The sequence below is a fragment of the Anolis carolinensis genome, chromosome 1 (assembly GCF_035594765.1).
Source record: "Anolis carolinensis isolate JA03-04 chromosome 1, rAnoCar3.1.pri, whole genome shotgun sequence".
NCBI classification, from domain to species: domain Eukaryota; kingdom Metazoa; phylum Chordata; class Lepidosauria; order Squamata; family Dactyloidae; genus Anolis; species Anolis carolinensis.
The window spans coordinates 281,945,753-281,966,760 of NC_085841.1; the positions used below are offsets into that span (position 1 = coordinate 281,945,753).

The window sequence follows — 21,008 nt, forward strand, 5'->3', positions numbered from 1 at the left end:
ACTGTACAGTTGTTCCGCCCATTGTGGTTTTCATTGTAGAGAATTTGATTATTCACAAATTTGATAAATTTGTCTGGAAGTCTCTAAGTCTTCCAATATGATTTTATGTTCAACTTCCTCCAGGCATGTTGGAGGACCTAGACATTTCTAGGGAGAATACCTCTCTAGGAATCTCTAGATCTTCCAGTGTGATTGTTGTGAATGAGTCTTCTGAGGCTGTGAGTGATAATGGAGGGATCAGGAGAGGAAGGAAGAACCCTCGCGAGGAGGGCTCACTGGAAGATTTATACAGGAAGAGAATCAGGGAGATTGATGAGGAGTCTTCTGAGGAAGATTCATGTGGGGACTTGGGAGGGGATCTTGAGCTGGAAATGGATGCTGAGGAACCAGTGGTGTCGGAGGAAGTTGGCATAGATTGGGCACGAGCTCCGAAGGATCTTGGGGAGGAATCTGGGTCCATGGATGCTGTAAATGCTGGAGAAACTTGGGTATCTTCAGAAGCAGATTCCACATGGTCTGCCTGGAGGAATGAGGGTAGTTCCACAGGTGTGGATAGAGTTGGGTGTGGGCAGGATGATCTTGACTCTGATGAGGAGTTTGGGACGCCTGATCCAAGGGCGTTGGCTGTTTGGAGCTCAGATTCTGATGAGGAGTTTGGGACACCTGATCCAAGGGCGTTAGAGGTTTGGACGCTCAAGGAAACCTAAATAAATTGGGGATGTTGGGTCACTATGCTTTGTGTGTGGTAAGGTGTTGCTGGGCGCCATTGGGTTTCCTGTATGTGATTCTGAAGACTGGCTTGGGACTTTGCAACAGATCTGCTGTTCGCCTCCATTGTCTTGGCTCTTTGTGCCATTCCATGACGTGGACCTTCTTGTGACGACTTCACCCCTTGGACCTTGGACTGGAACTCAACTCAGCTTATCTCTTCATTCCCAAACTCGGCTTGGCGTCGTTCCTGTCTTTGTGGCTGTCTACTGTTGCTGACTACTGGCTTTGTTTCCGACCCTGACGCATTCTCCTTATCCCGACTTCGGACCGGCTTGACTACGTTACAGTGTTCTGCTCCTTTAACTCCTGGCTCGGCGTTTGTCTCTGCAGCGGTTTGCCGTTAACTCTTCAGCGTCTTCCAATTTTGCTTGTTTTTGCCGCTCACAGCAAAGAGCTTTTTAGCCCGGTTTGGGTTCTTGTTTCAGTTTGGAATCGCTGTTGTACTTCTGGGTTTTGGGAGTTTTTGGGGCTTCATAACTGTTTGCCTTTGTTTGTTTTGCCATTTTAAGCCCGTTTTGAGTTTTTGGGCTGAGTTCAAGTATTCTATGTTAAATCCGGATTATATCTCTGGTTAATCCGGATTATATGCCAATTAGTGCTTTTGGCATTTTTCCTGCTTTGACTGCCTAATAACATTGAAGATTAAGTGTTTCAAGTCTCTGTTAATTTACTGAACTATTTTTGGACTATTACTTTAATAAACTATATTTTGGCTCTCAGTTGGCGTCTGACCTTTGACAGTGATTTTATGTTAAGCTTCCAGTGTAAATTAATAATAATAATAACTTTATTTTTATACTCCGCCCCATCTCCCCGAAGGGACTTGGGGCGGCTTACATCGGGCCTTGCCCGATAAAACAATCAAATATCAAAACACAGCAATAAAACAATTATCCAATAAAAACATCAATTACAGTAAAAACAATCGTTAAAATCAACATAAAACATACAATATTAACACAGGAGACTAATTGACCATCAAGTCATGCTTGAAGACCTGGAAATTCCTAGAGAGGTATACTCTGAGGTAAATTTCCGTATTCATGATGTTTTGCTTTCATAGGGAACTCCCAATTTACTCTGGAGTTTGGAAATTCTTCAAAACACCATTGGAGAGAATGCAGAGGAAGCAGAAGACTGCCTTCAAACCATCCCTCCCCTACCCCAAAACAACTCACCTGGACAGACCCCTTACTGTCAATGCTGATCTTTTTCTAGCATTATTAAAAGGCAGAAATAGTATTCCTTATTCAGTAATTCAACAAAAGCCACAGTAATTAAACTGCAATGCAATAATATAGCTATTTCCATTATTTTCCTTTTACCTCCAACATAAGAGGTAGGATCAGAAAAAATGTATCAGGATAAAGCTCAGTCATATTAAAAAGAAGAGGCATAATAAGTACTACATTAAAATACATTAATCAGATAAATGACATAAAACATAGAGTGGTTCAATAAAAATGTTCTGGTTCTTACCAGGTACTACCCATATTCAAATACGCCCAATGCAAACAATAATTATTTCATGTGAGTAGTGTAGGTTTTCTCTATATCATTGGTTTCTAAATTTTGGTCCTCCAGATGTGTTAGATTTAAGTTTTCAGAATGCCTGTTGGCCAAGTCAGCTAAGGCTTCTGGAGAACCACAGTTGGGAATTATTGCTCCCATTGAACATGTCATTTCTCCATTATGCACCATCACAGAATGTACGCTCAGATGTGTGTACAGAAATGCAACCTATTTTACTAATGTTACACAGGAATCAAGTACTAAGATATGGCAATCATTCCTTTGAATACGTTATTACTGATGGCAGAAATACAGCATTTAAAGTAAATTTATGCAACAAATTTATGAAGAAACAAAATATATTTGAATTATTTTTCAATTACGAGCACCCAGAGATGTCACCATAAAGACAAAGAAATAGGCTCAAGAGGACTTTATAATTCATCACAAAGTATAATTTGCAAATAGGCATCTGCATAACATTAAGTGTTCGACCAATTTTCAAAGAACAGTTGTCGCTAAAATGATTCCTTTAAATACTTTACCACACTCTTGCTTTTGCTCCTATCCAGGGAGAGTAAAATTCCATCTGTTCAACTATCTTGCCAACAATTAAGCAGCCTTTGGTTTCAATGATGGTCATTTTTGTACATAGCTACAAGACCTCTGTTGCATGACATTTGAAATTCCTGAACACAAGCAACATTTTCTTAAAACATTCTAAACAAGTGTTTCTCAAACTCTGCTCCTCTAGGTGTTTTGGACTTCAGCTCACAGAAATCCCAGCCAGCTTACCAGCTATTAGGAATTGTGGGAGCTGAGGTCCAAAAAATATGGAGGAATATCAGAAACACTGGTCTAAACTCATTTAAACATCTGGAAAAACTAGGCCTGCAGTGATCTGGAGGTACATAAATTGCAGTTAGCTGTGATGGTCTATTGAAAAAATAATCCAAAAACTGTTATGGCAGTAATAAATATGACATTTTGGTTAGTCCCCGTAACAGTATTACCATATTATAGTTTTTGGATCAATTTAGATAGGAAGCAAAATGTTATTTTTATTAAAATGAGATGCCAAGCTGAGCTATTTAAAAATTTAACAAGCATTCATACTGTGAACTTTTTATGAGAGAATTTTGCAGTGGCTGTGGCCTGCTTCAGTCAGATATGAAACAATTCAAGCCAAGGAGTTGTAATACTTTATTCATTTAAAATACATCCAAGAGCAAATTAATTTTAGTAATGATTGATCACATTTTGTTATAGTTGACAGAGAAGTGGTTTCTACATAAAGCATGTGCATGCTTGCTGCAGTCCAGTGGACCCATACATATCCTCTATTGTTTGCAGTTCACGAACATCAAGAAAACATTTCCATGGCAAACAAGGTATACCTTGCCATGTGTGCATTAGAACACCTATGGAATTATATGATATGGGCAAGGGATTCAATCTCACTGCCATTTCTTTTCAGAGGCAAAACACTACTAGCTTTAATACAACTTGTTTGTTATGTATGATCCTTTGTTTTCCTAGGTGAATAATAGTAACTGGATAGATACATTCTTGCGCAGGAGCCACAGTCATGGGAAGTCACATCAAGCAACAGAATAATCTTTAAAACAAACCATACATTACATAATGCTAACAATAATTTCAAATGGCAGAAAGAAATCATACCCAAATTTTATTACACAAATGAGAACTCTTATTCACTGAGTCGACAATGTGCCTCTGCCACTTTTGATACTCTTAACTATTGAATGTGCACAACTAGCAAGGAAGATGCAACACTGAATGAACTCTATGGAAATGTACATGTTTTTGCCCTTGTGAAAAGTATCAGTTATTACAGACAGTTTAGAAGACCTCCCCTTCTAAAATGTACTTTTACAAGTAAGTAACATATGTATTTCTCAAAAGTAGAAAAGACTAATATTTCAGACTAGACATCATTTGCCTGGTTACATAGACTCAACTGTAATTTCCTTAAACACTGCATAACAGACATGCTGGTTGAGTTGATATCTTTGGCACTTTCACCTGCCCCCCATGGGGTTCACAGCACAGGAGAGTTCATTCCATTGCAGATTAACACATGTACATATTTCTTCTAACAGAAGCCAATTATTGTATTTCTTCCTAAAAAAACTGTTATAAATTTGATATTATGTTTTGCTCATGAAGCAAATTACAAGTCTACAATTTGCAACACTGTTCATGCCTGCTAAAGTAGCCATCACTTTTTTTGATAATTACTGTATTCCCAGATTTTTCCTACAAAGGAATGGAGAGATGTGTGGGAAAAAGTCTGCACTACAGAGCCTAGGTCAAGAATGGCTAATACTGTACTACTCTTATCAATCTACTTGCCCATGAATAATCTTTTAATTTTATTTTTCTATAGGTAGATACAATGAACTCTGACCTTGAGTGCTGATCTAATGTGTCAAGCACTAACTGGAACTCTGAACACATTCTGTGTATTTTTACATGGAAAAATCTATGTCATATTGTTCCATGTACCTCAGATGAAATTTGCAAGCTATCCTGTTTTCTTATTCCGTATAATTTCTCCTCCTTCAATCTCAATTTGTTCATATAGCCACTTCCGATCGCAACGACATTCAGGTCCACACTTGCTGGAGCCGCACTTTGGACAGGCATAAAAACATCCTAGGCAATCTTCATCGAGACAGTCACAGAGGTCTATCCCACTATAAAGCAGGAATCCTTGACTATCGTACACTTTGCTCTTTGTGGGTATTACCTGCCTGAAGAAGAAAGAAGGCACAATTAAGAGCAATCTGAGGGATCTGACTCTTTATTCTCCTCCACTTTTTTCATATCAGGAGCAACTTAAAAAACTGCAAGTCACTTCTGCTGTGAGAGAATTAGCTGTCTACAAGGACTTTGCCCAAGGGATGCCTGGATGTTTTGGTGTTTTACTGTTTTTGTGGGAGGCTTCTCTCATGTCCCCGCATGGGGAGCTGGAGCTGACAGAGGGAGCTCATCCACACTCTCCTTGGATTCGAACTGGCAACATTCCAGTCAACAACTCAACCTTCAGGTTAGCAGTTCTGCTGGCACAAGGGTTTAACCCATTGTGCCACCGAGCCCCCCACTTCTCTTCCACTGATAACCTGCATAAAACTTCTAAGACATTAATTCACTTTGTTTAATTGTCCTATATCAAAAGTAATAGGGGATTAAAAACTGCAAGATAGCCATATATACCTTGCTTATAAATGTCTCCAAGATGTGTGTCTAAGTAGAAGTTAATACTCATATAAGCTGTTTTTGCACAACTACTATGGAGTCTCTCCAATTAATATATCTGATTTTCTTGACAACTTTCATGTGGCTTCAGTAGTATAGGGAATTGTATTTCATTATACAGATTGATATACTATACAGTGTTCCCTCACTACTTCGCGGTTCACTTTTCGCGGATTTGCTGTTTTGCTGTTTTTCAATAAACTCTAAAAGACTATTATAAATCATAAAAAATACAATTTACAGCCTAAGGAAGGGCGGAAGGAGAAGCCAAAGGGAGAGAGAGATGCAAATACTGTTTTTATGCCCGACAATGCAGTACTTTCTTCTGAGAGGACAAAACTAATTATGATGAACAAGAGCAGCTAAGAGGAAGATATTTTGGTCAAGGCTAATATTACTTGAAATAAGTAATTAGTAGCTTAGTAATAGCAAAAAAAAAATCCCTTACTCAGATGTGTTAATAATCCCACTATTTAATCAAATAGTTGTGAATAAACTTCACTCCTTGTTCACCTGTGTTCATCTATTATTATCACTACTGTTTCCAGAGGTTGACAGAAGATTTATTCTGTTATCTCTGGGGGAAAAATTTGCAGCAGACAGAATCGTACACTTACTTTAAAAACATGAAAGTAAGCAGGAGAATAATGAACTGCAATCAACTAGTATCAATTTTGCTGCTATGACCTGTGTGAACCAACCATAAATTGTATAATTTATCCAAGTTGCAATGCTGATTTATTCAGTACTCATTTTAAGATAGAAAAGTTGAATTAGGTAGCTGTTCTGTGGAATATATTTTGAAATAATTAATATATGGAAAATGTTTTGAGGCTATAAGCTGCAATACAATGCTATTTTGTTTTCATCAGAGTTTTTCCATAAACCTGAATGAAAAAAGAAAGATTCTGTCTCCTCGAGCAAATCTGGAATATGTGAAAGCAAGGACAAATGTAAGTAATGAAAAAAAAAAATCAACATACCTATCTGAATTAACGGATGTGCTTTTTGTTTGGAGTCTTCTTTTTTCTCTTTTGTTTACTTCTGGAGCAAATCCAGTATGTCGTCCTGGATTAGCAAACTGTAAGGATTTCAAGGCTTTAGCTGTACGCCCCTGAACAAATACAGATACAAATACATTTGAACCAGAAACAACAATGCTTACTATGTTAACCACTGCTAATCAAGTTGTGACATAATACAAAAAAGGCAAGGCCAAAGCTTAGCCCATATTATTCTAACTCTTACTAAATGAAATTACTTTCAGCTGCAGAGCACATGAATTATGTCATGAAGTGATATAAATTGGGGATCTGTCATGAAATACTAGATCAAGGCACACTATTATTGGGGTCTATAAAAAGGTGAATAAACAGTTCCTACATACAGTAATGTGGTACAAAGATGCAATTAGTTAGCACTTTCTCTTTCATGCACACTCCTCTCTGTTCGGGAGATTATTAATTGATGCTTCTAAGTTGTTCATAAGTGTTCAAAGGAGTAGAGCTGGTAAAGAATGCTCCCCCCAGAAGTTTTTTAGGGAACTGATTATTTTGTGGGAATGATTATATCATACATACTCGTTAATTAGAAAAAGAAATTCAGAACCTCTAACAAGTAAAATACAATACTTCATCAGTGCTCTTTACTTCCTCTTCTGGAAGTATTGTATATTTTCAATATATTTCGCCTGTGAAAACTGAACACTGCAATGCTGGAAAATAACTTCAGATTCAAAGATGTAAGTCTTCTGCCATGGTGTTCCTTATTGCTTGTTAAGAGTTTTTCCCCACTATCAAATCTTATAACAATGATGAAGAGCCACTTCAATCTCTAAGTGGTAGACTATGTTTCTAAATGCTCTCTTTCCTGAAATATAACCTGCAACAGAACACTAAGACACCAAGGTGCTGCTAGGCTTGCAATCTTCTTTCTGATGTTCTCTATACTTGCAGAGAGTATTTTACACAGGGGAATTTTCAAAAAGTGTTTCTGCCCCTACAGTTTGAACTAGCACAATGTTTTATCAACTTTCTAAATGTGCATATTAAGCATAGTTGTTTTCACAAAGCAAGGCAAGATGAAATTGTCCGTAGTACTATGCAGTTCTCTGCAGTGCTATGGATTTTTCTATCCATAGTGTGTGGTTGTTCATATTTGTTTAAAGGAGTCGGGATATGCATACAATGAGCAGCTGAACATTCCTGAAAATCTTTAATATGTCACTTTTTTCTATTTTATCTAAACAAGGGAACTGTAGCTAATCCTGTTGGAACAAGCTAAGATACTAAAAAAAGGGAATTTAAAATTTAGGCTTGTTTGAAAACCACTAGCCGTATTCTTTGTTTTGATAAAAGATAAAACTATAGTTATGTGAAGACTTCCTGATTTGTTTGCCAGCTCAAAGGAGCAGCACGCACAGACAAAACTGTGCATATCATGGATTATTAAACTGAGATATAACTGTCTGAATATGGACACAGTCTCCTTAGTCTCATGTCTTCCATAAAAAAAAAAACATTAGTCTTGCTTAAGGCTGATCCAGACATGCATAACATATTATAAGACGTTTGCCACTAAATTTATTAATTCTTCATTGACAGTTATCACATTTGAGATGTTGTGAAGTTATATGAAAGGATAATTTGAAGGATTTCATTTTTGATGGCTGTTTTAAACATACATATTCTTCATGTCCTTTGTCTTAGAGAGATGGACATATGTATATGTTATTACTACTTAACATTTTTTTATTTCAACATAATGCTTTAGTGATGCTCTACTTTTTTTTCAGTCCAATCCACAGGCACATTTACTTAAAAGTAAGTATCAGATTTGTTAAATGAGCTTACTCTCAAGTAAGTATGCACAGGTTTGGTGCTCTTAGGCCAGTATTCAGATAGGTGAAAAAAGCTCCCATATACATACGTCTGAATCAAGTCTTCTTCGCTGGCGGTCTTCAGAATCAACCTCTGCATTTCCATTTATTATCTGTGTACATTTTGGACAAAGCTTCCAGCCAGGTATAAACTGCCGTCCAAACTTGGCACTTAGAAAAGTAGCATCATTTATGTCAATTACATGCAAGTTTTTCCTTGAAAATTTTTTGTGTATATTAAAGGGATCACAACATGACTTTTGCAAGTCTTCATATCTATCAAGGTAAACTTTAGCATGATGGAAACAGATCATGTTGTTCTCTGTAAAGGTTATCCCAGTCCTAAGCTGAAGGAGTAATAGATCAGTTGATGAAAAATCTTGTTTACGCTTGAAGCCAGTTTGAGAGGTAAAGAATGTTTTATGGCAATCACTGCTAGCTTGCAGCTGATTTCCAACTGAACACGGATCCATTTTAATTTATTTGTCTACGTTTTGTCTTTGTCGTCTTTAGCAGCAGTTACGAGGATTATCCTGGAGAAAGCAGTGAAGGAAGTGAGATTCATGCTGTATACCTTTCTTTTCAACCAGATTCAAAACAAAAACCAATGCTCACATTAAGATTTAAGAAATATGCTCCCTGAATTGTTTACTTTTTCAGGGATGTTGCTGAAATACAACTAACATGCTTTGTTGCTGGCAACTTTTGTCTTTCTCTCACAATGGAGAAAGAGCTGCTTTGGAGCTGAATGTGGCCCACAACTTTATTTGGTCAGCCTCACATTTCCTTTTCTGTCCCCCATCTCCCCCAAAAGTTCTTTTCCTAGCAACCTTCAGAAATAGCAATTCACCTTTTAAGTAGTAGACTTTTGGCCCCTTCTACACAGCTGTATAAAATCCACATTCAACTGGATTATATGGCAGTGTGGACTCTGATAATCCAGTTCAAAACAGATGTTGTGAATTATCTGCCTTGATATTCTGGGTTATATAGCTGTGTGGAAGGGCCCTTTGTGATCCTTCCATGGTTTGGGGTGTAATTGGCATTTCTGACAGGGTATATAGGCCCTGGAGAATTTGAGGACAGAAAATTGACAGTTGGATCTGCCAAAGGGGTCTGCCCCTGATTTACAGGTACTGTTGATTCTAATCCTAAATTCTGGCACTCTCCTACCAGAATATATATATTGAAACTCCACACCAACTTTTATCCAGACTTCACTAATAGCAGCTTCTATCAAATTCCAGGCATAAAGCTTTTTAAATGTAACAGATAATGTATTTTATTGGTTTTCTCAAAACAAAATGAAACCTAATGCCGGAAGAATTTCGCACTAAGGTCAAGAAGTGATTAGAATTAACCTTGCTCACAGTTGTTTTACTGGAGGCCTTTACAACCTGTGGTCCTTCAGGTGTTTGGGATTCCCAACTATCAGAAGCCCCAGTAAGCTTGTCCAATGTTCAGGAATTCTGGAAGCTGAGGTTCAGAACACCTGGAGGGCCACAGGTTGTGCAGGCTTATTTTAGCGGCTATAATGACACAAACCTTCCACTTTCTTGAATACTTCAAAATGCTTACTAGTAAAATTGTTAAGGCACTGATGGATCTTTTTGCTAGATTTCTTGGCATTAAGAACCTAGGAATTTCCCCTAACAAAGGAAATCTTATTTGTTTATCCTTATCAGGTGAAGTGGTTACCAGATCCAGAATAGTTTTAATTGTTACAAAATCAGTCTTGTACTTACATGTAAGACAAAACATGAGAGTATTGTAATAATCTGAAATGGAAACTGATAGATATCCAAGGGAAAGGATTCCAAGCTCCGCCATTCAGTATCCAATTTATAGTTGAACAGGTGTGTATGGCAGCAACTGTAAAATAGCCTTCTTTAGTGGGAACAGACATCTCATAATGCTTTGCTGAATATGCCAGCGGAAAATGCAAAATACTATTCTCAGCGTTAGGGATGAAGATTTAGACAATTTTCATTTTTTATCACAAGCAGGACAGAAGCAGTAAGCCTTAAGCCCATCTGAATTAGCAATTCTTAAAAAGCAATCTACAGAACGTTACTATCCAAGCAATTGATGAAGCCAGCCATTTGCAACAAGCCATTAAGCAAAATTAGGTATCTAAACTTACAGCCTTTCCCCCCACAAACTAGATTTATATACATCCATATATGCTGTTTTTTGAAAGGCCCAAGTTTTACTCAAAACAATAGTTATGTTAGTGGAGTTCTTGAAAAAAACTAGTGCTATGACAACTATTAATTTGTATTTCAAAATTCTTAAGTCAGAAACCAAAGGAAATATGAGTACACATCAGTGCTCCTGCACATGTATAAGTTTGTACCGAATTTCCTTTTCAGCTACAATTTCTTGAATTGCATTTAATGCCTTTTGTATGTCTAGAACAGCTTTTAATTCAAGGGATACAGGGCTCCTCAAAATCCTAAATAAATCTATTTCAGTTCCCCTGCTTTGGCAGTATTGTATTAGTTATTCCCAGGTAAATAAGCAAATAACAGATTAGTAGGGCCTCTTTTCCCCATCTTACAGCACACTGTCTTTTACTCACTGTCACTTCAATTGCATTGAGTTGTCTCTCTGAAACTGGAATAGTTGGCTGAGGAAGTTATGTTATTATCGATTTACACCTTTTATTGCTCTCTTTTCCCTTCCCTTCCTGCTATTTATGTCAGAAATGTTGTCTCGGGAGAGCAAGGAGAAATGTGTAACAGAAGAGGAAACATTGAACTGTAAAAACAGGAGGAAAAATGAGCACCCATCAAGTACAATAAGTCCCCGAGTTACAAACATCTGACTTACAAAAGACTCATAGTTAAGAACGGGGGTGAGACAACAAAGTGAGAGAAACTGACTCCTAGGAAGGGAAATTCACTCCTGTAAAAGTTATCAGGGGAAAAGGTGTCTCCACTGAAGCTTTAACACCAATCCTTGTTTTCACAACAAGTGGTTTTTTCAAAATCCAATTCTCATAGGGACAAAAGTGAGGTGAAATCTTCTGAACAGGGATACAGATAGCAATACAAACACCAAAGAGATGTTAACCCTTCCCTATGCTATCCAAAGCTAAACACACAAATGTACCTGTTCTGACTTACAAACAAATTCAACTTAAGAACAAACCTACAGACTCTATCCTATTCATAACTTGAGGACTGCCTGTATACTCACAATGAAGGCACCAAGGCTGAAGATCAACAGGAATTCCTTGGAAGAGTCCCACTGGCCCAATGAAAGTTCTTTAATTGGCTAATCCTTTTATGTAAGAACAGAAGAACCTGCTGAATCAGACAAATCACCTATCTAGTCTTCCGTCTAGTCACATGTGTAAGTAGGATCTGTAGTTGTAAACGTAATGCATTTTCAAAATTATTGCAAGCGATTAGTTTTAAATTAATCATTATTTATACAAATGCGCTAATTTAAATGATCAACCCAGGATGGGAATCATGTGGCCCTCCATACATTGTTTTGTGATTCTCAGAATTCCTAACGAATGACTGGTTATGAGGGACTGAACTTGCAGAAGACTGCATGGTCAAAGCATGTGATAACAGCAAGGCAAAGTAACATTATCCCAGTCACTAAAGACAACATCCGTATAGATGTTCCTTGGGTGTCTGCCACTCTTCCCCTGCCCTATGCTCTCTACTTAAATTCCTCCTTCGTTTTGCATCATGCACCTTCAAGGTGTCCATGGTGTGGACAACTTTATTTTACAATTGATTCCCAGAATGCTAAATATGGGACTCTATAATCCAGACTAAAGGAAACCCATCAGGTTTAACACAGTAATTAGTAGCTAAACTTTATTTTCATAATATATATAGCTTATCACGTTCCAAAAAATTATGTCAGATTTTTTTCCTTCACTCATTCCACACTCAGTACCTATTGTCTCCCCAAACTCTCACAACTGTCTTCCTCCATTTGTCATCAATGAATTCTTTAAAAATTCCTGTCACTCACAAAATCCTCTTCCTGTCCTCTGCACTAGGATTAGCTGCCATGTGCTTCAGCCCTCCTCCTTCACTCAAGAATCATTCAGTAACATTTTTGCCACTTCTCTTCCTCTTTCATGTTCCTGCTACAGCCCTGTCAATTTGTAACAATACTTTTGAAGGGGGAAGTAGAACTGTATTTAGAAGCGGAACAGACAACGCCACCAACTGATCTGAGTCAAGCAAGCACTCATTTGAGAAGGAGAAGAGACAGAAAAGCAAAAAGTAAGGAAAAAACCCCCAATCCCCAGTCATTATCAGGTGTAGCTCTGGCTCTGCATTGCAATACGTTTTATGGTTCAACTCATAAAATTTAGTCTCACACCCAGTAAGTACAGTGCATGGCAGACAAATAGCTAAGAAAAGGTTTAGTTGTGTGCCTGAAAATGTTTCACAGCAACTGTGTGTGCTGACAACTCAAGAAAACTATTCTGTGGAGTTTCGGAAAAACTACTACTTACTGTTTTTCAAGCCAATAAAGCTGTTTTACATATCCATATTCACCCAATCATCAAATCAGAATTATTTCTCAATTATGTTTTAATGATAGGAAATACTTACAGGGGACACTCCTGCAGCTCACTACATAAGGAGTTAAGCTAGAATGCCTGTCCCTCCCAGAAGACTGCAACTTCCATCATCCCTCACTATTTACCAAACTGACTAGGGCAGGTGGGTCTTGCATACAAATAAGGCCTAGGGAGTCAAATGTTTACTATCCCCAAACCACACCAAGTAAGGGGTGTTATGTAAATGTATGTGCACATTTCTAATGCCTGACATGCTTGCTATAATAATAAACAATTGATAGAGGCAGAACCTTGAGCTTTCTGGAAAAAGTAGTAAATATAATTCCCTATGCTAGACCTATTTATTTAGGTTGCCAAATAAAAGCTTGTCTAGTTAAAATCACCTAAACGGGAAACAGTATTGGAACAGCATTACACACATTGAGAATCCTTGACACTTTTTCTGTTCCATGTTCCATGCATCCCCGAATATTGTGGTCCTCAATCCACTGCTTAAAAACTGCAGGTCCTGCCTACAAAATTCAGGAGTTTCTTTATCATTGGTGTTAAGGTCCTAAATAAATTGCTTAACTCTCTGCACTGAAGGAAATGCAGGATTTTTCTGCCTTTTTATAATGAATATGATAATCCTTAACATATTGCTTAAAACCCTCAGGTCACACATTATTCTCTCTCTCTGGCCCCTTCCACACAGCTGAATAGAATCCCACATTTTCTGCTTCCAACTGGGATATATGGCAATGTGGACTCAGATAACCCAGTTCAAAGCAGATATTGTGGGATTTTCTGCCTTGATATTCCGGGTTATATGGGGGTGTGGAAGGCCCCCCCCCCCCTCTCTCTTCAGTTCCTTCCAAAACAAGAAAAATGCAGGATTGTCTGTTCTATGGTCCTCAACACAAGCTAGGGGCCCTTCCAGACAGACTCTAGGGCACTGGTTCTCAACCTGTGGGTCCCCAGATGTTATGGCCTCCAACTCCCAGAAATCCCAGCCAGTTTACCTGCTGTTACAATTTCTGGGAGTTAAAGGCCAAAACATCTGGGGACCAACGGGTAGAGAACCACTGCTCTAGGGGCCCTTCCACACAGCCATATAAACCAGAATATCAATGCAGAAAATCCCACAATATCTGCTTTGAACTGGGATATCTGAGTCCACACTGCCATATATTCCAATTCAAAGCAGATAATATGGGATTTTTAGTTGGCTGTTTGAAAGGGGCCTATATCCCAGGATCTGATCCCAAGTTTCCTGGTTTAAAACTGGATTATATGAGTCCGCATTGCCAGATAATCTGGGATAAACAAAAAAGCTGGGGTCAGATCCTGGGATACTGGGCCTGTCTGGAAGGGCCCTCGATCTACACTGCCATATAATCCAGTTCCTGAATCCAGATTATTTGATTTGAACTGGATTATATGAGTCTACACTAACATATCATTCAGTTCAAAGGAGACAATCTGGATTCAGAAACTGGATTATATTGCACCGTAGGCCCCGTGTACATTGATAATTTAAGGCGATTTGAAACCGGCATTGAAGGAAGTGGTTCCGCTGTCCCAATGATTGATGGCATGGGAAGCAATAAGGGCGGCCTTTCCTGCACTTGTGTGGGAGTGTCCTGCCTGCTTGGCCGCCTCTAGCGAAAGCGGAGACAGAGTTTTCTCCCACACGCCTCTCGGAGCCGGCTGGAAGCGACGGCAACGGGCAACCTCGCTCGGGAGCTCTCTCGCCTCCTCCCCGCGCTTCCTCCCCGCCGGCGCTGACCTTGCCATAGGCTTTCCTTCGGCCGAGTCCCGCCGCGAACAACGAAGCCGCCTCCCCGCCTGCCGCCATGACGCCGAGCGCCCGCCTCCTCTTTTTCGCCAAAGGGGAGGGGGAAAACAAACGCGCTCACAAACATCACCTCCGGTTCCCAAGCGCAGCTGGTGGAGTCCGCCATGTGCGGGGAAGAGCTGAGAGGGTTGCGTAGGAGAGAAAGCGCTGCTTGTTTTGTCAAAGGCTTTCATGGCCGGAATCACTGGGTTGCTGTGAGTTTTCTGAGCTGTATGGCCATGTTCCAGAAGCATTCTCTCCTGTATCTATGGCAGGCATCCTCAGAGGTTGTGAAGTCTGTTGGAAACTATACAAGTGGGGTTTATATATCTGTGGAGAGTTCAGGGTGGGAGAAAGAACTCTTGTCTGTTTGAGCCACGATTGGCCACCGTGATTAGTATTTAATAGCCTTGCAGCTTCAAGTGGTTTTATTCTAAAAATAAACAGTGACGAATCGGAACCCGAAGTGATAGCTGCGAAGAACTGCTGCTGGTTTATATCTCTTTGATCTCAAGGGATGGATGGGTAGGCGTGAACACGATGAACGAGCGCTCTAGTCAGGGCGCATGCGCAGAAAAGTCTCCCCTTTCTCTCTAGCGCTATAGTTCTACAGTAGTTGGTGTTAAACGACTTCCGCTCGAGGCTGGCTTTCCCCCCTCGAGACGGGGAAGCGGAAGTCTCAGAAATTAATAGTCCATAGAAAGCGAGGGAGGCTCTGCTGCACTTGGACTGGTTTCCTATTTTGGAATATCTGTACGCGCATGTTCATACATAATGAAGTATCTTGGAGATGGAACCCAAGTCTAATATAAAATTCATTTAAGTTTCATAGACACCTATGCACATAGCCCGGAATTCATTTTCCACAGGATGATAATTTTGTGCATGAAACAAATTGTGTATGTTGAACCATCAGAAAGCAAAAGGTGTCACTATCTCAGCCACCCATATGGACAATTGGGGTTTGGCATACTTCAGATTTTGGAATCTCAGGTGAGACTTGGGTCCTCCATCACCATCTCCAGGACATCCCTATAAAAACAAAAATAATAACGCCTGAGATCCAAACTACTTTTGGATTCCATCAAGAAAACAGATGGCAAGAATTCAACCAATGTGTGAAAATTGCCAGTTAGCAAATTCTGTTTTCTTAATGTGAGCATCTCACATTAACTTGGAGTGCTATTTATTTATTTATTTACTTCATTTACTTCATTTCTATCCTGCTCTTCTCACCACGCAGAGGACTCAGAGTGGCGTACAACATACATCTGGGCAAAAATACAATGCTTCATTATACAAGCAAAATAAAACAACATAAAATCACTAGAAACAATTAACATTTAAATTTAAAACCATTAAACATATTGAAACATAATAACCCCATACACAAATAACACATTGCACCAATCCCTTAATCATAATTTGGCTGCTTCATTTCTAACTGTGTCGTGTTGGGATGTTAGACTGCATTTCTGTCAGTCATCAAATTTACATAGTGGTGTTCCTTAAATCTCTTGGTCAAGTAGCAGCATCACAATCCATCACTATTATAGCAACATTGAGATACACTCTACTAGACCCCCCACCCCCACCCCGCTGTCATGATCTTAAGGTCTTCTTTAGCTCTCTTGGATGGTGTTATGTGACTGGGCCCCCGCCGGCATCCTCCTTTTATCCACCAGCCTCTAGAGGCAGCAGATGTTTCTCCTGGGACTTGCTTCAGCCAGACAGTCAGGGCTTGAGTCTATAAGGAGCCAGTCACCAGAAGCAGAGGTTAAAGGCAGCCCATGGCAAAAAAACCATTGCCTTTTCCTCCAAGCTCCCTGTTGCTAATGTTCTTTTGTGTTATTTTAAACGTATGCACTATGCATGAGTTTGCATCTTCCATGTCTTTGCTGGGAAGTAAGTCCACTGAGTAAAATGGGGTTAACTTCTAAATATTCATAGCAAGTATTTTCCTAAGCAACAATATCAGCATAATCTTATGTAGAGTTAAGCATAGTCAAGTTCACTAATCTTATAAAGCTGTAGGAAGGGTGATGGTGTACAAACATAAACAGAGGGATAAATTACACAAACCAAAACAACAAGATGCCAGCCCCCTATAAAAACAAAACAATTTTTAAACTAGATGACCACAACTAACAGAACTCAACCTAAAAGTCATCCTAACCGCTACAATCCCACACTACCCCCCTACTAAATACATACTACACATACATAAAAACTAATCTATAAGCCTCACACTCGTACTGATTTTAATCTCCCTGTTTTCTGATCTCTTAAAACAGGGCTGTCAAATCCATTTCCATTGAGAGTCACATCAGCCTTATGGTTATTTTCAAATGGCAGTTGAAGCTATGGACGGAGAATCTATGGAGAGCCAAATATATATATATATATATATATATATATATATATATATATATATATATATAGTGGTTGGTACTCTTTAGTTTTTACCCAGTTTGCATACTCAGATGTTACTGAATGACAACTTCCATGGCCAAACTTCATTAATTATTCACCATGTGGGCTGGGGATAAAGAGAATTACAAGCCAGCAGCACTTGTGGTTCTGAGGTTGAGGAAAGCTTAAAGAACATTTTAGAGACAGACATCAGATCCATGAACCTTGTATCTAATCTATTATTTAAGTCCCAGTCTTTCTTTAAGTTGGTCAAGAGATTTCTCCTTGACCAACATTGTCAGCTTGACAATCTCAGATCATTCACATATCTTTATAAGCCATTCTTCTTGTGAACTACAGCTATAGTTGTATGGTTTTACTGAAACTGCCATGACAGCATCCAATGGAACTTGTAATTTGCTGAGACCTTGGAGCTCTCTGGCTAAGAATTCTGAATAGTTCCCCAAACTAATTTGAACACTATCACCCTTCCTTCAGTTTTATGATATCAGTGAACTTGAGTATGCTTAACTCTACATAAGACTATGTTGATATTGTTGCTTAGGAAAATACTTGCTATGAATATGAACCTACATATTTAGAAGTTAACCCTGTCTTAGTGGACTTACTTCCCAGTAAAGACGTGGAAGATGCAAACTTATGCATAGTGCATAATACTCCAAAATAACGTGAGATGCTCACATTAAGAAATCAGAATGTGCTAACTGGTAATTTTCACACAGTGGTTGAATTCTTGCCATCTGGAGCAACAGAGAATAAGGTGAAAACAGAATTTTTTTTTTTGAAATATCATGCTGGTGAACACCAGCTTCCAAATCTCTCAGAGCAGTGATCCATAGGTTAGCATTATAAGTGAGAGAATCTAGCTAAAAATACTGTCAAACATTTCATGGGCTGTAATTCTGACTTCCAGGGCCCCACTCTTCAATTCAATGCTCTGAATAAAAGTTACCAATACGCCTCAACTTGAATTTCCTTAACAGGAATAATCAAAGGCTGTTGTATAAGTGGTTTCAGCTCATGAAGTTGGGCAGCCATACATGTAGCATCGCAAACTTCTGCTGCATGTTGCAGTCAGCTATACTTTTTTGGATTCTTCACAGGGGGAGTTGTGTTGTGTGAGGAAAACTTGGTGGATACATCTTTCTTTCACTTTTGCCCTGATGTCCAAGTATTATATATGCACTTCTGAAATCCGACAGAGCAAACATTCTGCAACTGAAAGGCAGTTCCCAGATAACTAAAAGAAGTAAAAAGAAACCCAATTAGGATGACAATCTCAAAGAGATTTCATTATTTAAAAAACTTCTCCTGTTAAGAAGTTTATACATTACAGCTGCATAGGCCAATAGGACACAGACGTTAAAAATGAAAACAAGATGAAAGCAGCTAAGAGTCAAAACAATTCAATCCAGAGAGTAAATGTCAAATTAAGGCCTAATTAAAGTGATAGTCTTTGAGAAGTTTTTTTAAAAAGTTTCCTCAATTATGGACAAAGTTTATACAAAATGCCTCCTTACTCTGAACACTACGTGAAAATAGAAGCCAGTCTCTTGACAAAGAAGGTAGTGGGGGGGGGAGGGGGGGAGACTAAAGCAGAGAAAAACATTGAAAGAGAGACAATAAACAAAAGGCAATCTAAATAGTAAATACCTATTTAGGATTGTAATTTTTAATAGCTGAAAGAACAGGAGAAATGAAACAGATGCTGAAACTTGCCACTATACCAACTGCTGAATTTCCAAAAGGTACCAATTTAGAAAAAAACTGAACCATGAATTATAGGTAGTAAAAAATTGTTGGTTAGGAGTAGACTACTATGGAGAGATCAAAACTATAAAGATGTATCCAATCACTTTGGTACAGGGCTTGGAAAATTGCATTTTATAGCAAAAGAATGCATATCCTCAGCACATTTTTTTCAGTTCTTGTAAAATTTATTCAGATGGATTTGGTACTTTTGGAAACAAGCTGGAAGCAGCTCTAAATGTAGGACATTACACTTATTTCTGCTTAATCTCATTCAGCTGGTTTTGGTTCAGTCCTCCAGCCTGTGTAGATCGTTTGGAATTTGGTTTTTTGCTAATGTGGTTTTAGCTATTTCCTCCAGCTTCATGCTATCCCCAAATTTGATAAAGCCTGTAGTAAGTAAGTAATTGATGCAAGTAATTGATCCAGTATTACAGCTGCACAATGGAAAACTGCTCACATTGCCCTGCAAGTATGACAAGTCATTCTGGACAACTCATGTGTAGTTTTCATTATGAGGGCTATGCTGGAGCCCACTCTGTTCTGCTTTCACCAGGAGGTAAAAATTATTTTATTTAAGTAGGCCTTTTATGATTAATAGGTTGTGCAAAAGGGTTTTCAACAGTGCGAATTTGCAGGGCATTTTTATCTTTGTTGTTTTGTCTTTTAGAGGATGTTGTTAACAATCTTTTAAAAGTTCACCCTGTGAGTTTCCATTTCTGAGCGGGGACTCCATAGTTGTAGTTCCAAAACTCAAGCTTCTAGCATAGAATAATAGACTTGGAAGAGACCACATGGGTCATCTAGTCCAACGTCCTGCCATGCAGGAAAACCACAAAACACCGCTGACAGATGACCTGTCAGCCTCTGTTTAAAAGCTTCCAAGGAAGGAGCTCTCATAGTCAGGAAGTTCTTCCTAATGTTCAAGTGGAATCTCCTTTTCTGTAATTTAAACCCATTGCTTTGATTTCTAGTTTCCAGGACAGCTGAATACAAGCCTGCTCCCTCTTCCTATATCACTATACCACACTTGCTCTTCAATAATTTTATAAAATTATAATTGTTTTTACATAATTCCTAAGTTAATTTTTAAAAGCTTTTATGTCATCAGGTTTTAGCTGTATCTTGTTTTAATCTTGTTGTAAGCCCCCTGGCTCTTGGGCTAGAAGAAAGACGGGATCAAAATTATATATATACACACTTTTCAAAGTTGGGCTGGTCTGCATGCAATTATATACATTTTCACTGTGAATTTTTCCTGAACAAAGTAAAACTTAGACATGGTTATTTAGATGTAATGAGTTATGTGTGGGATAAAGGTTAGTCAGGAAAGTGGGACAAAGCTATATTTTGAAAGTAATGTGGCTTAAGGATGGTTAGTTTTTTATACAACAAACCATGGTTTTTAATAACTTTGTTAAAGGGAGAAAACTACCTTTTGAAAGTAATCTGCTAATGGAGTTGGTTGCTTTGATACAAAGCATGGTTTCTAACTCTTTGTAAAAGAGTTTCAGGCAGTATGTATTGTTTAGAGGCATTTTGTCCAGTACACTTCTGGATATATCCTTATGATCCATAGTGTTTGAAGGGTGAGTGAACAGGCTCTGTGTGTGTGTGTGTGTGTGTGTGTGTGTGTGTGTGTGTGTGTGTGTGAATGAAGAGAAGATATGCAACAAGAGAATGGAAACTGTGCCAACTGCGACCGTACCTTGAAAAGCCAGATCTGGCCATGGTTGTCCATTTCCTAGTTACATTTCGTATGGATTACTGCAATGCACTCTACATAGGGCTGCCTCTGAAGACAGCTTGGAAGCTTCAACTAGCACAAAGATCAGCAACCAGGCTGCTGACGGGAGCGAGTTATAGAGATCATACACCCCCCCCCCCCTGAAGCACCTTCACTGGTTGCCTATTTGGTTCTGGGCCCAAGCCAAAGTTCAGTTTATTACCTATAAAGCTCTACATGTCTCAGATCCTGCCTATTTATGTGACCACATCCCCTCGTA

At 38.8% G+C, this 21,008-nt stretch overlaps 1 protein-coding gene across 6 annotated transcripts; it reads right to left on the bottom strand.

Moving 5' to 3' along the window:
• Positions 1-3,468: 3,468 nt before the first annotated feature.
• Positions 3,469-14,927, bottom strand: arl14ep (ADP ribosylation factor like GTPase 14 effector protein). 6 transcript variants are annotated; one of them, XM_008106356.3, is made up of 5 exons: positions 14,773-14,876; positions 10,189-10,315; positions 8,494-8,976; positions 6,549-6,679; positions 3,469-5,060 (listed from the first exon to the last, which is right to left on the bottom strand). In XM_008106356.3, the coding sequence occupies exons 3-5, from the start codon at positions 8,914-8,916 to the stop codon at positions 4,832-4,834; spliced, it is 783 nt and encodes a 260-aa protein (XP_008104563.1). In that variant the 5' UTR covers positions 8,917-8,976; positions 10,189-10,315; positions 14,773-14,876; the 3' UTR covers positions 3,469-4,831. The 6 variants fall into 6 exon arrangements, with proteins under 6 accessions (XP_008104563.1, XP_062823837.1, XP_003214731.1 ...); XM_062967767.1 differs by lacking the exon at positions 14,773-14,876 and adding an exon at positions 11,645-14,746; XM_003214683.4 differs by lacking the exon at positions 10,189-10,315 and having other exon boundaries at positions 14,773-14,882.
• Between the last annotated feature and the right edge of the window lie 6,081 nt (positions 14,928-21,008).